Source organism: Pseudophryne corroboree, chromosome 2, assembly GCF_028390025.1.
Source record: "Pseudophryne corroboree isolate aPseCor3 chromosome 2, aPseCor3.hap2, whole genome shotgun sequence".
Taxonomy (NCBI): Eukaryota; Metazoa; Chordata; class Amphibia; order Anura; family Myobatrachidae; genus Pseudophryne; species Pseudophryne corroboree.
Window position 1 is genome coordinate 462,302,222 of NC_086445.1, and position 17,997 is coordinate 462,320,218.

Genomic DNA, 17,997 nt, shown 5'->3' on the forward strand with positions numbered 1-17,997 from the left:
AATCCACTTGCGTATAGGTTATATCTATATGTGTATATATGTAGATATAAGTTATATATGCATGATTAGGATATATGTGTTTTATTGTGTATTACATGATGTGTATCCATGAATGCTGAAATAATGGTATTCTTATCATGTACTGGTCGCTCTGTTGATTAAGCTCTAGATTGGCCGTGACGAGTTGCTTCGATCCTCTCAAGGAGTCGAATATTCTTCTCTTTACATCGCTGAGAGAAAATTATGACAGTCAACTCCTGGCAGACGCAGAGCCCGGTCGCAAAGGATCATACACCGGCAGCTAAGTGATATTTTATTTCTATACTTTGACCTTGTTGCGCTGTATGCACTTGAGGGAGTGTTGTATTCGGGTAGGCATCCAATAGAATTACCCTACCCAGTGTGGGTAGGCTGGTCTATGTTGGTTCTACCTTATAACACTGCAGCAGGCTGCCACGTGACAGAGGTGTGACGGGAAAAATGCGGAGGATGTCTCCGGGAGATGATGGTGGGAGGTATACAGCTGTTTGGTGGCCTATGGTCAGTCAATCTCGGCGGATTCCTCTGGTAAGTCTAACTTCGTGTGTTAGCCTCTTTCGCAACGGTTGGTGACGCATTCTTTTGTGGGATGTGGTCATTTTAACCGGTGCGATACAGTCCTTTTTTTCTGTTCTGTGTAGTCAGCGGAAGGTGAAAAGGTAAGAGTTCTGCAGCCTTGTTAGGTTCGCAGAAGTGGATGTCGTTTCTGTTCCTCCACATCCACCACTTGTCGCTGAGTCTATCGGGCTGGTCCCCGCTCCGGCGGGCACTTGTCTACTTGCTTCGGTTGGTCCAGAAATAGACTGGGACCTGTGGGTTATTTATAGAATCCAAAGGGGAACATTTGGCGTTACGGTTGTTTCCCCAATAGTTCTTGCCATTCCATTCTGGAAGGGAAGATTGTACACGACGCCGTACAGAGGTGCGTCAGGATCAGAACATTGTCCGGTGGTCCCTGTATAAAGGTGCAAATCGTTGTTTCAGAGTTGATAATGACCGGTAAACGTTCGGGGTTTTTCCATGTGAAAAGAGGTCTGCAGATTCAGGGTTGGATCGGTTTGCCTGTGACACTTCATCAAGGTGTTCAGTTACTTAACCGGTTGGCTGCGGCCAGAGAGACCTTTTTTGGTGAGAGGCTTTATTGCCGGAGTGGTTTTAAAGAGACCAGTTGAAAGGGTAGTCCGGGTCTAACCTGCACACGCACAGGAATATAAGCCTAACGGCCAGGACATTGCTCCTGTGGTGTCTGCCCGGTTCTCTCCTTCTAGAGGGATGAAGGTTCGGGTTCCGGGTGTAAATCCTGGTGTCCGTGCATACAGATCTCCAAGACGGAGGAGCAGTACTTGCAAGGGACCTGTTTCCAGGAGATAGGGTCGAGTTGGAAAACTTGTCTGATATAAATTTGCTTGAATTAAGAGTTAGTTTCGACAAACGTATTCTTCGTGTTCTGCCCGTGTTAGTTCTGCTCGACGTCTTGTCAGCAGTGGCATAAGTGAACCGCTATGGCGGAACAAGGAGCAAAGCGGCAATGGCAGGAGATGCACAGTTTTGCCGTTGGGTGGAGAGTCGGGTAACCGCTATATTAACAAGCTTCGTTCCGGAGGTGAATGACGGAGAAATAGATTTCCTCTGCTGCCGTGATCTCCATCCGGGAAAAATTTGGTCGTCATCGAGGAGTTTTCACAGTCGTGACAAGTCTTTGAGGATTGTCGCAATTGGATATGTTGGCGTCTCGCCTCCAGGAGAGGCCTCAGGGTTATTGTTCCAGGTCAGGGGACGCTTAAGCTATAGCAGTGTACAACCTCGTGACACCGTGGTTTTTAGTCGGTCTAGGTGGCCTCTCCGCTTTCATTTTGGTTTGAAGGTGATGAACGTGGGATCCTCTTGGATCCGGTCTTGCCACGGAGGGTTTGCGATCCAGGTGTTCATGATTTACTCATAGAAGATTCCTGCCCTTTTTCTCTACGTGACGATCTGTGACAACAAGATCAGCGCGTGTTTCAAGACTTCCCGCGGCTGCGTCTGACGTTGTGGCGGTGGAATGCCATATCATATTCCAAAAGGGTGTTCCCAGTGAAGTCCTTTCCTTAATTCTTTAAGCTAAGAAAGAAGTAACGGCTAAGCTTTACCACTGTAGTGGGCATAACTATGTGTTTTGGGTGTATCCAGGAAGGCTCCTATGGAAGTCTTTCAGCTAGGTCGTTCTTATCCATGCTTTACAAACCGGTGTGGAGGCAAGTTTAGAGTTGGGAGTGTGGCCTAATAATTTCTTTACGAAAACTTCTTTCTTGGAGAGTGGTCATGCTCTTGGCTTTGACATCCGTATAGCGGGTGTCGGATGTGGTGATTCTGTCTCACAAGAGCCTTGTTTGATCTTTCGTGTGGATAGAAAGGAATTGAGAACTTGTTTAGTAGTTCTGCCGAGAGTGGTTTCTGGGTTTCGCAGAATTTGGCCTGATTTTGATGCCGGTGGTTACTTAGGCATTAGCTGATTCAAATTCCCTTGATGTAGCCAGGGATTTGAATATTTAGGTCACCATTGTGGTTACACGCTGGATCTGTGATGCTATTTGGCATGTTCGTTCTGCGGCTGGATTGCCGTCACCGAAGTCGGTGGAGGCCCATTATACTGGGAAGATGGGCTCTTCTTGGGCGGAGGAGTCTCGGCGGGTCAACTTTGCCGAGTGGATACTTGGTCGGGTTCAAACGCTTTTGCTATGCTCTACAAGTTTGATACCCTGGTTGAGGGGGACCTTTTGTTTGCTCAATAGGTGCTGCAGAGTCGTTCGCACTCTCCCGCCCGTTCTGGAGCTTTGGTATTCACCCAATGGTCCTGTTGGAGTCCCCAGCATCCTCTAGGACGTATGAGAAAATAGGATTTTGGTACTTACCGGTAAATCCTTTTCTCTTAGTCCGTAGAGGATGCTGGGCGCCCGTCCCAGTGCGTACTGTGTCTGCAGTTATTGTTTTTGGTTATACTTTCGTGGTGTTTCTTCTCTGTCAAACTGTTGCTGATGCTGTTCAGGCCATGGCAGGAGGTGTCTTATTGGTTGTGTTAGCACACAGGTTGTGTTACATATTCTCTCAGCATGTGGCTGTGTCTTTTTTCATGCCGTAGGCTGGTTTTCTATTGAATGCCACGTTCTGCGGTATGTTCGTGGTGTGAGCTGGTATGACACTCACCGGGTTTACAAATTCTTTCCTCGAAATGTCCATCTCTCCTGGGCACAGTTTCTAACTGAGGTCTGGAGGAGGGGCATAGAGGGAGGAGCCAGTTCACACCCAGTTTAAATCTTTATAGTGTGCCCAAGCTCCTGCGGATCCGTCTATACCCCATGGTCCTCTTGGGAGTCCCCAGCATCCTCTACGGACTAAGAGAAAAGGATTTACTGGTAAGTACCAAAATCCTATTTTCACAGTATCGGCTTGATGCAGATCAAATCCCCAGTAAGAAGACACAGTCAGCTTTGAATCAAAGCAGAGTTGACATATATACATATATATATATATATATATATATATATATAAATAAATATGAAATGCGAAAGCCCTCACTGACTCATCACTAATTCACTTACTTCCCACTATGTTGGGCAGATGAAATTTAACATAGGTATTCTTCAGGTGGGAAATGCGTGGCTTGCGTTGTGTGAACGATAACGCCCAAACGGACAATCGGAACAAAATTTGGATTGCACAACCAATGTGTAGAATTTTATTAAACTACCAAAGTGGTCCTGTCACTTTTTACCGTATCTGCGACAGGTACTCATCGGGTAACGCCCATGGATTAATATTTATTTACATTAAGACGCCTCAAATTTACAGCTCTATAGAGTTACCATATTTTGAACACTCATTTATATTTACAACCATGAAAATCAGAAACTCTTGTGCGAAGAACAGGTTGAACAGCTAGTAGGCTACATGAATTCATCTCCTCACTTCTCTGGTTTCATCTGGACTAATCTTTGGCTGGTAAACGTTACATTTATCTTATTAATATCAACTGATACCCTTTAGTTTATTTTTTTGTAAAATCTGAGTCCCATTTATTAGCAGAGAAGATGTTAATTAAAACGGACACCTGTTAATTTAATGTGTGTCACTAAAAGGCCACTGACAACTTCTTGATGGATCAAGTTTCATGGTTAGTTTAAAAAAAAAAAAAAAATCTAACATATTTGTCAAACCTCTTGGTATTGTCGGGCAAAATAGTTAAAATACTTACGCGTCTAAAAATAGTTTCTGCTGTTGCCAATCTTAAATATAAATGATGTCTAATTCATATTTCTCAACCTAGAAAAGATGCAAAGAAACATTTACTCAATTGACTCTTTATTGTGTATTAACTTTATATTGGCATATTATGCAGGATAATAGGAAGAAATGTTTTTAATCATTTGCATTGATCCCTACCATAATGTAGTTGACAGTATAAATTCCCTACTACGTACATGCTAACATTAACCCACCAATAATGTGTTAGTAATTTATGCAGTTTGCATACCAATCTAATTTGTGCCATAATGCGAAGAGAACTATTTGGTGTAAACTGTCAATGGTTCATTTGCATAAAGTGCATATTACCTCTATTACTATGTATACATTTATTAAACTAATTCCATCCACTTGTGCGAATGTTGTTTAATGAAATGAGGACTGTACTTCAATCTACTGCAAAACATAGACTTCTACACACATATAAAGACAAAAGAAATATTGGGGCAGATGTATTAAATTAACCTGGAGAAGGCATAAGGAAGTGATAAACCAGTGATAAATGCAAGGTGATAAACGCACCAGCCAATCAGCTCCAATATGTAAATAAACAGTTAGGAGCTGATTGGCTGGTGCGTTTATCACCTTGCATTTATCACTGGTTTATCACCTCCTTATGCCTTCTCCAGGTTAATACATCTGCCCCTCTGTTTTTACCCAGTTTTGTTCTATTACTGTTGTTCAAATTGTAAAGCGCAAAGGAATATGCTGTGCTATATAAGAAACTGTTTATATATAAATAGCTTGTTTATTTGTTTAAAGTGTCTATAAAATACCCATCCATGAATGACATTTTCCAAGTGAGACTGATCTCTTTATTGTCCTGCAGTTGTTTAAGAATATTTTACTTCTGACAATCACTGACTAGTAAGAAGGGTGATAATATTTACCTTTCTGGTGTTCTGTTTGCCTTCTCTGCTAGTAATGTAGTTAGGTAATGTATTTACTGGCCTCATAGGAGTACTACATTGACTCTGCTCTGGATCTTGACAGCTGCGGGTAGTACCCACCGGATATACAGGAGCAATACTATAAGGGCTTGTTGGCTCTTTCTGACATGTCTGCATCAAAAAGTTGTCCTTGAAAATAAAAAAATTCTATTAACATCCAAAAAGATTTTTGTTTAACAATATCGACAGCATACTCAATAGAACTAAGATTATGACAAAAAGAATGAGTTATGTCTTAGTAGTACATTAAACCGGTTGAGGCTGAAATGCTGGCGGTCAGAGACTGGCTGCGGCATCCCCTCACCTAACCTTGACACTCCCTTACTGCAGCCTAAACCTAGCCCCCCCCCAGCCACAAACCACGCAGCCTAACACTAACCCTCCACAGGGGTACCTAAACCTAACCCTCCCTGGAGCCTCAACACTCCCCCCACAGTCTAACCCTCCCCAGTGGTGCATTAACCTAATCCCCTCCCCGCAACCTAAGCCCCACCCACCCTGGGTCTTACCTCTCCAATGTCAGGATTCCGGCGTCGCTGTTTCGACAGCCGTGATCCTGACCAGATCTCCATTAAGTAGGGACAGAATAACAGAAAGCAGTAGAAAATGCTGGATACACTACTACTTTCCACTCTTGGCACTCTCGATTAAGCAGAACACCATAAAGACAGATATACTTCTTTACAAAACTAACAAGATAACGCTAAGGGATTATTTAATCTATATTTCCAATGATATGGAAATATTCTTTAATGTCAACTAAGACATTATTGCAGAGCAAAGTATTAAAAAGATTTCTGGGTTACAAAATATGCCTCCCTCAAAATGACAGACATAGTCCCAATTACGTAGATTACACACATGATTATACTTCCATAATTTTGATACCATGTAAGTAGATATACCAGAGGCGGAACTCCAGGAGACAACGATGTCAGTTGCCGCTGGGCTCCTGCACCTCCATTTCCATGCCGACTGCAATTAGTAAAATGGACTCATTCCTGTAAGCCCGACGGCCGAGGGCTGTAATGAGGCCTCTCAGCGCTCACCCTCAGGAAAGTACGGCTTGTGCACGGCTGCAGTGGCTGTGGGAGTTGGGAGAGAAGCTGCTGCGGACACAGACACATGCGAGGCGGTGTTATGATTACAGGAGCCAGTACCGCAAGTAGAAGAGGCACCAGGAACTGAGGCTCTCCGTTGTGCCCAGTGTGTCTGCTGAGACCATGACTGAGCTATATGGCCGCTACTGACCTGGCTTCTGCTGATGATGATTAAAAATGAGGTGACTTTGTTCTGGACAATAATCCTCAGTACAGTGCCTATAAAAAGGTGTGTATGCATATTTATGTATGTGTAAATATATATGTGTATATATATTTCTGCAGCGAGGTACACTTTCCACAGGGAATTACATCGGGGTGTAGAGTTGCATCTTGCTCCGAGGCACCAACAGGCTAAAAGCTTTGACTGTTCCCAGGATGCATAGCGCCGCCTCCTCTATATCCCCACCTCCAGGCACTGGACTTCAGTTTGTAAGTTGGTGCCTGCAGCTAACAGGAAGGGTTGCGCTAGGCAGCCCTTAAAAGAGCTTTTAAGAAGATAGAAGACTTCAAGGGCCGCAGCACAGGCACTTAGAAGTGCTATATGTCATGCTGACATATCGTGCTGCGGCTCCCTCACCTCCCTCAGCTGCGCTGTATACTCCCACGCCCTGGTTGCCGGGTATTTACAGCGGAGGGCTCCGGTCTCTTCAGGGCACACACACACACTTGCCACTGCTCTCCAGGATCGCGTGGCCGCATCATAGGGAGGAGGTAAGAGGGTCCCACAGGCGGGACCCGCTGAAAACCGCGAACCGGCGTAGTCTCTAGGAGACGGACCGCGTGTGCTGGCATGGACACTGGCCCTACAGGGTCCCCACTAAACCACCAGGGCAAGGAGCACAGGTCGGATTCCATAAAAATCCATTTCAATAGACCCCGCAGTACCCGGTGGTGAAATCCCGCAAGGGGATAAGGCTCTGACCTGTAGCTCCTCCCCCAGCCGCCATTTACTGCAAATGTTCCCGCCCTGGAGCTGCATCACTCTGTCTCCTTCACTCCCTGTCAGCGTTTGGGCGCCATTACACACATGCTGAGCTGATTCTGGGACTGCTGGGCAATGTCGCCTCTGTAAAGCCGCCTGCATCATCAGCGCTGTGCATTTACAGGACACTTAAGTATTCTACATGTCGTTTAGACAGTGTTAATTAAGAACAAGTGCATAACTACAGGGATATTTAGTGCAAGTACCCTGTTATATACATCTAGTCTTTACTGTGCATTGTTATATCTATATACCTATATAGCTTTACTTGGTAGTACAGTTACTTAGTATTTCTAGTCCAGTGCAGTTTTATTGTTGTTTGTAATAAGTTCTGCATTGTACATGCAACTGTGTGTGTGCCTATACCTGTTGTGTGATCTCTATTCCGTGTATCTCACACATATTGCTATCCCTATATTCTGTACCCTGAGGGGGGCTGAGTCATACCTCCCAACTTTCGGCTTAACGGAAGCGGGACCCTCGCGTGCTGATCCGAAAAGGGGCGTGGCCTCGTCCGTGATGGGCGTGGCCTCGTCCGTGTGGACGTGGCCTCGTCAAACGGTGCATTTTCCTGCCTTTTGGGGGCGTGCCCAGCGCTCCCCGAGCAGCTGGGCAGCCCCCGCTCCCCTCCTAGCACTGAATGCATGCAGTGCTCGTGCGCACAGCATGTTTTCAGTGATCACCGACTGCTCTGCAGAGCAGAGCAACGGGTGATCAAAGGCTCTCCCAACTGCCCCCCCCCCCCCCCGCCCGCGGGACACTGCTGCCCGCGGGTGGGACAGCGGGACAGGGTCCGATTAGCGGGACTGTCCCGCTGAAAGCGGGACAGTTGGGAGGTATGGGCTAAGTGCATCAGGGTTCTCATATAATATAGTGTCTCACAGGATATACTACTTTGGTATTTTTCTCTGTGTTTTACAGTCACCACATACCTCTTAAATCCTCTGTTTGTGCTCTGCTTGCAGTCACACTAGACAGGGTTTTTTTGTCAGGTACTTTGTCTGCTTATATAGTATTATTACGCCCCAAGGTTACGCTTACAAATAATGCCTGATAAACAGGGTGGTAGATCCATGGCTGATCCTGCACCTTGCAGTGCGGACGCCACGGATTGCTCGGAGGAAAACATAGCAGCTGAGGGTTCAGGTACCGGGGGTTCTATACCCCACAGTCAGTCTGCAGCAACGGGGGCACATCAAGACCCACCTTGGGCTGCTTTCTCTAATTTACTGACTAGGCTAGTGACTAGACATGCGCCCCCTATGGGACCTCCTGGGCCATTACAGCCACATAATGTCCCTGCAGTTAATCCGCGATGGGCAGATACTCTGTCCTCTCAGTTACAGCAATTAAATCAGTCTTTAGGTAAGCAAAATCCTAACCGTCGCGCACCTAGGACCAAGGGGTCATCTTAACGGGCCATTACTCCTCATAATCCACACGTTTCGGATACTTCATCCGATGAAAATGTCGCTTATACTGACCCTTCAGACACTGATGCAGATGCTTCTGATGGGGAATCTCTTGACACAAGTGGATGTTCCTGACCTCTTGGAGGCTATCAGGCTGATTCTTCAAATTCATGATGGCGAAGAACCTCCAGCTACCTCTAAGAAACCAGATAAATTCAAGCGTCAGACCAGGGAGGAATCTCTCCTCCCGATAAACATTCTGGAATTGCAGGCAGTGTTCAATGCGATGAAACTAGCCCTGCCTCTGGTACAGAAGAGGCCTGTTCAAGTACAGTCAGACAACGCCGCCACGGTGGCATACATAAATCATCAAGGTGGCACTTGAAGCCGCATGGCGATGAGGGAAGTGTCAAAGATCTTTCAACGGGCGGAACGCCATCGGCCAGCCATATCGGCAGTGTTCATTCCGGGAGTATTCAACTGGGAAGCGGACTTCCTCAGTCATCAGAACGTACACGCCGGAGAGTGGAGCCTTCATCCGGAAGTCTTTCAACTCCTAGTGGCAAGCGGGGCCTACCAGATGTAGACCTGATGGCGTCTCAACACAAACACAAGGTTCCGGTCTTCGGAGCAAGGACAAGGAGCGTTCGTGGACGCACTGGCAATTCCATGGAACTTTCGGCTGCCGAACGTGTTCCCTCCGGTGTCACTTCTGCCCAGGGTAATATGGAAGTTCAAGCAAGAAGGAGGAATACTACTTCTTATCGCTCCAGCGTGGCCCAGACGGCGTTGGTTCTCAGACCTGCAGGGTCTCTCGATAGAGCGTCCTCTTCTACTTCCGCAGCGCCCAAACCTCCTCATTCAGGGCCCTTGTGTCTACCAGGATTTGACCTGGCTGGTTTCGACGGTGTGGCTCTTGAAGCTTCAGTACTGAGGGCCAAAGGATTTTCTGAGGCGGTCATTCAAACTATGTTGAAGGCTCGTAAACCGGCTTCTGCTCGGATTTATTATAGGGTTTGGAATTCTTACTTCACATGGTGTGCTGCAAACAATTATGATGCATTCAAGTTTAGCACTGCCAATCTTTTGGCTTTCCTACAGCAGGGCCTGGACTTAGTACTTCGTCTGGCCTCCCTCAAGGTTCATATTTCTGCCTTGTCGGTATGGTTTCAGAAAAAAATTGCGACTCTGCCTGACGTTCATACCTTCACTCAGGGTGTTTTACGGATTCAACTTCCCTATGTTCCTCCTGTGGCTCCTTGGGATTTGTCGGTTGTTCTGGATGCCTTACAAGAGTCTCCGTTTGAACCACTTGAGTCTGTGGACCTTAAATGGCTTACTCTTAAGGTCCTGTTTTTGCTAGCTATCGCCTCTGCTAGATGGGTATCAGACTTGGGTGCCTTGTCCTGTCGGTCACCTTTTCTGATTTTTCACCGTGACCGGGCGGTTCTTAGAACTCACCCTGGTTATCTGCCTAAGGTGGTGTCATCTTTCCACCTTAACCAAGAGATTGTTGTTCCGGCCTTTACCTCTCCTGGTTTATCCTGCAAAGAGCGGTCTTTGGATGTGGTACGGGCTCTCCATATTTATGTGAAGAGAACAGCTTTGCTTAGGAGATCTGATTCTCTCTTTGTTCTTTTTGGTTTTTACAAACATGGCTGGCCTGCTAATAAGCAGACCTTGGCCAGATGGATTAGAATGGTGATTGCACATGCTTATGTACAGGTTGGCCTTCCAGCTCCTGCTACCATCAAAGCCCATTCTACTCGGTCTTTTGGACCTTCTTGTGCGGCCCGCCGTAGTGCGACCTTGAACAATTGTGCAAGGCGGCTACGTGGTCCTCAGTGTACACATTCATAAGGTTCTATGCCTTCGATACTTCCGCCTCCCTGGAAGCCTCCTTTGGATGCCGGGTTCTTGTGCCCGCTACAGTGCGTCCCCTCCCATAAGGAACTGCTTTAGGACATCCCTGATGTAATTCTCTGTAGAATCACAGTGTACCCCGCTGCAGAAAAGGAGATTTATGGTAAGAACTTACCGTTGTTAAATCTCTTTCTGCGAGGTACACTGGATTCCACAGGGCGCCCACCCTGACGCACTTAGCTTCTTTGGGTTTGTATGGCATTAGCCGCTGGTACCTTCTCCTGTCGTGAGAATGTTGTGTATGTGGCTACTAACTGTTGTTTTCTCTTTTACCTGCTACTGCTTTGGACTGGTTAACAAAACTGAGCTCCAGTGCCTGGAGGCGGGGATATAGAGGAAGCAGCACTATGCGTCCTGGGAACAGTCAAAGCTTTTTGCCTGTTTGTGCCTCGGTTCAAGATCCAACTCTACACCCTGATGTAATTCCCTGTGGAATAATAGTGTACCTCGCAGAAAAAGATTTAACAAAGGTAAGTCCCTACCATAAATATCTATCTATCTATATATATATATATATATATATATAGAAAAACACAGATTCCCAAGTGCGCTAGTGATGTAATGTAATTACACAATTCTTCCAGCGTTTATTTCATCAGAAAATGTAAACTGGAGGATGTTTAGATCTGGGGACCTGTAACAGACACCCCTCACCAAGAAAGTCACCCAAACAAGAGGCCAACAGGCCAATTAATAAAAGGTTATTTTAATAACATATGATTTTTATGCACAATATAAAATTATATCAATAAAACACAGCCACAACCAACATGTTTGTAAGATGGATTCTAGATACTCCCTCACCTTTTTCAAGGTGCGAGCTCGAAGGGAGTATCTTCACAAACTAGGGTGCGATTTTCTGACTGACAAACCCAACGCGTTTCGTCTTATCGACTTCATCAGGGGCAACTTGTTTGGGGACAAGATGATATTCTATTCAAGAAAAACTGCGCATATAGGAAAAAAGGCCAATTCACTTTCGATGGGTTTATATGGCAAAACGTAACCTCAAATGGGAATTAATACAGTCTCCTTTATCAGGATTTAGTAGATGGAATTCCTATATTCAGGCTCCTAGCCAGAGTGGTAATTGGATATAGAAATCTTAAAGCTAATTAGGCATGATTCCTCTATATATATATATATATATATATATATATATCACACTAGTCACCAATGACCCCCATTCTGCCTCTACCCGTCTTCCACTCTGCTCTGCGCAACCCCGAGCTCTATCTGCCCCCCCTGCCCCCCCTCGGCTCCCATGATTACTTGTTCTCCTTGGACAGTGACTAGCAGTGAGATGGGGTCCCGTGAAGTTGGGCTGCAAGCTTAAATGCATTATACAATCCATGAACTAAAACCCCATTATCTATTTATGTTCAGATGTATAGAGGTGAATGAACTTAGTAAGGTGAGTGCTAGGCTCTTGGTGTAATATTATTCCTCTATCATCCATAGGGGATGCTGGAGTAGAATACCATGGGGTATAGATGGGATGATCAGGTGAGCCGTCACTTTAAAATTTTAATGTGTTTGACTGGCTCCTCCCCCTCTATACCCCAGACCAGTTTTAGAAATGTGCCCGGGAGAGCCGGTCACTTCTTCTGGAGTTTCAGAGATATCTTTAATTATATATTTAATTTTTTTACACTACAACTGTCTGGCAGTTTGCCCCTGCCAACCTGCTACGTGGGAGCTGACAGGGGGCACGGTCCCAACCTGCGGGATTTGGAGCCCGAGTCCTCGGCTGCAGGGACATCAGTCCCTGCTGAGATGGAGCCGCAAGCAGCCCGCCGACACCGGCAGCATGGCTGAAGGTCAACGAACGGTAAGTATAGCCTGGGGCCCAGTTAGCGGGGTTCCAGGGTAAATTGGCGGCTCTGCATTACAGGAGAAAAGGCAGTGACATGTGCACTGTTTCTCTCCACGAGCTGCTCCCTTAACATCAGAGAAAGAGCTGTGAATAGCACAATGGGGCTAATTCAGACCTGGTCACTGCTGGGTGTTTTCGTACACCGGGTGATCAGGTCTGAACTGTGCGTGCTCCGCAGTGCGCATGTGCATGCCAGAGATGCGATCGGCATCTCAGCCCATCGATCGCCTCTGCCTGATTGACAGGCAGAGGCGTTCACTGGGCGGGAGTGGGTGGGCCGGCGGCGTTAGGCCGCCGTTTTGGGGGGTGCGGTCCGGGCAATGCAGGCATGTCCGGACCATGCTGGGGGCGGGCCCCGGTGGCTGCGTGACATCACACACAGCTGCTGCGACCCGTGACGCAGTGAAAAGTCGCCTACCAGCGCAGCAATGCTGCGCAGGTAGGGATTTACTCTCCAGGTGCGATAGCATCACCGCTGTGCGATGCTATCTCAACCCTTGCGGTGTTGGGAGGGCCAGACATGCGGGGCGATCTAGCCCTGTGCTGGGCGTCCCCTCGCATGTCAGGGTGGCTGATCGTTGCTGTGCAAAATCAGTCAGGTCTGAATTAGCCCCAGTATACACACAGCTTAAACAAATATGCTGATGACAGCACTCTGACTCAATCATTGAGCTCGTACAGGAGGTCTGCTCCAAAACTGGATGGGAGACCGTGATATCAGTTTCAACTTAATAATGATACAAATGGGGTGCAGCAGGTATTTCGGCCGCACACTCAGTGGCGTAACTACTGCCCCCGCAGTCCTCGCGGTGGCTTGGGGGCGAGGGGCGAGGGGCTGCGGGGGCGCCACTGACTTAGAACAGATTGACATGCGGACAAGCGTCCGCATGTCAATCTGCGGTCTCCTCTCCCTCCCTGCTGTGTTGGAGGGACACGGAACGCACATCGCGCGTCTCTCCTGTGTCCCTCCCTGGCTCTCCCCCGGCCGGTCTAAGGAAGTGCCGTTCGTGAGCTCTGATTGGCTCACGAACCGGCACTTCCTTTATTAGACCAGCCGGGGGGAAAGCCAGGAGGGACGCAGGAGAGACGCGCGATGCGCTCCGTGTCCCTCCAACACATGGGGGGGGGGGGAAGAGCAGGCACTTGGGGCATATACCTGGCACTGTGGGCATATACCTGGCACTGGGAGCATATACCTGGCACTGTGGGGTGAAGATCTGGCACTTGGGGCATATACCTGGCACTGTGGGGGGCAGATCTGGCACTGGGGGCATATACCTGGCACTGTGGGGGGCAGATCTGGCACTGGGAGCATATACCTGGCACTGTGGGGGGCAGATCTGGCACTTGGGGCATATACCTGGCACTGTGGGGGGCAGATCTGGCACTGGGGGCATATACCTGGCACTGTGGGGGGAAGATCTGGCGAGGGGCTGCGGGGGCGCCACTGACTTAGAACAGATTGACATGCGGACAAGCGTCCGCATGTCAATCTGCGGTCTCCTCTCCCTCCCTGCTGTGTTGGAGGGACACGGAACGCACATCGCGCGTCTCTCCTGTGTCCCTCCCTGGCTCTCCCCCGGCCGGTCTAAGGAAGTGCCGTTCGTGAGCTCTGATTGGCTCACGAACCGGCACTTCCTTTATTAGACCAGCCGGGGGGAAAGCCAGGAGGGACGCAGGAGAGACGCGCGATGCGCTCCGTGTCCCTCCAACACATGGGGGGGGGGGGGGGGGAAGAGCAGGCACTTGGGGCATATACCTGGCACTGTGGGCATATACCTGGCACTGGGAGCATATACCTGGCACTGTGGGGTGAAGATCTGGCACTTGGGGCATATACCTGGCACTGTGGGGGGCAGATCTGGCACTGGGGGCATATACCTGGCACTGTGGGGGGCAGATCTGGCACTGGGAGCATATACCTGGCACTGTGGGGGGCAGATCTGGCACTTGGGGCATATACCTGGCACTGTGGGGGGCAGATCTGGCACTGGGGGCATATACCTGGCACTGTGGGGGGCAGATCTGGCACTGGGGGCATATACCTGGCACTGTGGGGGGCAGATCTGGCACTGGGGGCATATACCTGGCACTGTGGGGGGAAGATCTGGCACTGGGGGCATATACCTGGCACTGTGGGGGCAGATCTGGCACTGGGGGCATATACCTGGCACTGTGGGGGGAAGATCTGGCACTGGGGGCATATACCTGGCACTGTGGGGGGAAGATCTGGCACTGGTGCATATACCTGGCACTGTGGGGGCAGATCTGGCACTGGGGGCATATACCTGGCACTGTGGGGGCAGATCTGGCACTGGGGGCATATACCTGGCACTGTGGGGGCAGATCTGGCACTGGGGGCATATACATGGCACTGTGGGGGGAAGATCTGGCACTGGAGGCATATACCTGGCACTGTGGGGGAATATCTGGCACTGGGGGCATATACCTGGCACTGTGGGGGAATATTTGGCACTGGGGGGAGCAGGCACTGAGGGGGCATATGTGGCACTGTGGGGGAATATTTGGCACTGGGGGGAGCAGGCACTGAGGGGGCATATGTGGCACTGGGGGGGGGGGCATATGTGGCACTGGGGGCATGTACCTGGCACTGTGGGGGAATATCTGGCACTAGGGGCATATACCTGGCACTGGGGGCATATGTGGCACTGGGAGCATGGCCCTAGCAACAAGCACTACCCCCTAGCAACGAGCATGACACCCAGTGCATGAAACCCCTGGCAACGAGCATGACACCCTGAGCATGAAAACCCCTGGCACCGTGCATGGAACCAAGAGCATGAAACCCCTGGCAACGAGCAGGTAATTTAAAAGTAATTAGAAGCCTTACTGTAGAACTTAATGTGTAATGGGCATTACGGTGTGTGTCATAATGTATCAGGCATTACGGTGTGTTGTATACTATATCACGGGCATTGTGGTATGTGGTATAATGTCTCGGGATCATTGTGGTGTGTGTCATACTGTGTCACAGACATTGTATGTGCTATAATGTATCAGGGGCATTGCAGTGTGTAGCATAATGTATAACGGGCATTGCGATTCCTGTCATAATGTGTCACAGGCATTACGGTGTGTGGCATAATGTGTCTGGGGCATTACAGTGTGTGCATATTGTGTCGTGCATTATTGTGTGTGGCATAATGTCTAAGGGCCATTGCAGTATGTGGCATAATGTATAATGGGCATTACTATAAGGAGAAAAAATGACAAATAATGTAAGGGGCATGAATCAGGATTATTTTTCTTTCCTGTGGTGGTCAACGTCTGGGCGTGCAGGTTGCAAAACTGGGGTATAAGGTAGTCTTTTCCTGCAATGCCACGCCCTCCACGCAAAGCCACACCCATTTTGACAAAGCCACACACCCTTTTTGCCGGCGCGCGCCTGAGGCGCGCGCATTTTTCTACCTTTGCTAGTGCCAATTACGGGGGGGTATGGGGGGGGGGGGCCGAAGGATTTTTTGGCATGGGGGAGAAAAATTTCTAGTTACGCCACTGCGCACACTGCTTTCTTTCTACAAGGGGCTTTGCAGTGCTCTATTACAGAGCCGCCAGGAGATCACAGCCGCTACTGTGAGAGTAGTAATACACTGATTGTACTCTACTGTTCTACCGTAACATACTTGTAACAGTTATGAGTCATCAGATCATGCTATAGCGCCATCATTTTTTTATCAACAGGGCGACTTATCGACCATAGTCCTTGCAGTGGACAAATCCTACCTTCAGTAGTTGGGGGGGGCATTCTATACAGACACTGTAACAGTTGGTAGACTGGTGGGGTCCTTCTCATTTTTGACTTCCCTAGTGGGGGGCTATAACAAGGGATTTGATCAGCTTTGCAGGTCTCGGTCTCCAGATCTCTGTCTCACGAGCGTCCCTGGTATGTGGTTTCTGAGTTCAGGTTTGTTCTGGCACCCGTGTTTTCAAGACCCCTGAAAACACGTATATCAGAACACATTTACAATATCAGAAAGGGCTTAATAACCCATTCTGTCTCCTGTCACTTTAAAGAAAAACATAAATGTGATGAGCGAAGCATTTTATCTTTTTGGGCTTAAGAACAAATAACCCCAAATTGGAGATCTAGGAACTTAAAAAATATTTTATCACGGACAGAAATGAAGTGGGTATTTAACCTGCGAACATTGTTTCCCAAAGGAATAGATGCCGACTTTGAAATGAAATGCTTTTTAGAGGATTAAATGCTGAAAAAAAATTAAAATAAATAAATATATATATATATATATATATATACACACAGGTTGAGTCTCCCTTATCCAAAATGCTTGGGACCAGAGGTATTTTGGATATCGGATTTTTCCGTATTTTGGAATAATTGCACACCATAATGAGATATCATGGTGATGGGACCCAAGTCTAAGCACAGAATACATTTATGTTACATATACACCTTATACACACAGCCTGAAGGTCATTTTAGCCAATATTTTTTATAACTTTGTACATTAAACAAAGTGTGTCTACATTCACACAATTCATTTATGTTTCATATACACCTTATAAACACAGCCTGAAGGTCATTTAATAAAATATTTTTAATAACTTTGTGTATTAAACAAAGTTTGTGTACATTGAGCCATCAGAAAACAAAGGTTTCATTATCTCACTCTCACTCAAAAAAGTCCGTATTTCGGAATATTCCATATTTCGGAATATTTGGATATGGGATACTCAACCTGTATATATATATATATATATATATAGATGATTTTTAAACATGTCTTTATTAATGTATAATTAATACTGCTTATCTATATTCTTAAGGGGTAACCTTAGTGGAACACATTTAGCGCTCCATTTGTGGTACACGAAGCAGAAGTGACCTAGCGGGCAGGCTGTGGAGCGCGTGGTGTGTTCCACGGACAAAAGGAAGTTCCAGAAGTGACGGGATTCGATGGGCGGGGAGTGCAGCGCAGCGTGAGTTCCACAGTTTATTGAATTTACCAATTAGGAACCCTATATAAATGGATTTATTGGGGATTTACAGACACTGGCAGCCTGAAGAAGGGAGACCGAAACGCGTAGCTGGCGGTGAGGATCTCTTGTGGACTTTGCTATCCTGCCATTCAGTGAGCATCTGTAGGATTGGATTGTTTTGGGAGTAACCAGGACTCCGGAGGAACAGTCAGTCTGATTTTGCACTGACATTATTGACATCTGGTAGGCGCTTTGACTCACTGGGATCCTTTTCTTGTTTTCTCAACTTTGTCTGTCTTATCTGGATACTTTTTTTATTAAACACTTTTATACAGTATTACACTATGTTGAGTATCCTTTTTCCCATGCTATTTTGATCAAGTACAATAAAGTGCCTGATGTTAATGAAGATTGGTGTGTCCTGTATTGCCATTCGGGAAAAGCTACACGTATAGACCTCTTTTGTTTG

At 47.4% G+C, this 17,997-nt stretch overlaps 1 protein-coding gene across 2 annotated transcripts in view; it reads right to left on the reverse strand.

Annotated features, from left to right (window-relative positions):
- The window catches only part of LOC135028194 (merlin-like), a 179,273-nt gene that overhangs the window by 11,028 nt on the left and 150,248 nt on the right, over nucleotides 1–17,997 (reverse strand). For both annotated transcript variants that reach the window (XM_063953761.1, XM_063953760.1), the window contains exons 17-18: nucleotides 5,211–5,399; nucleotides 4,271–4,338 (exon numbers count right to left, since the gene is read on the reverse strand). In XM_063953761.1, coding sequence (XP_063809831.1) covers nucleotides 4,303–4,338; nucleotides 5,211–5,399 — 225 coding nt within the window. In that variant the 3' untranslated portion in view covers nucleotides 4,271–4,302. The remainder of the gene's footprint in view (nucleotides 1–4,270; nucleotides 4,339–5,210; nucleotides 5,400–17,997) is intronic.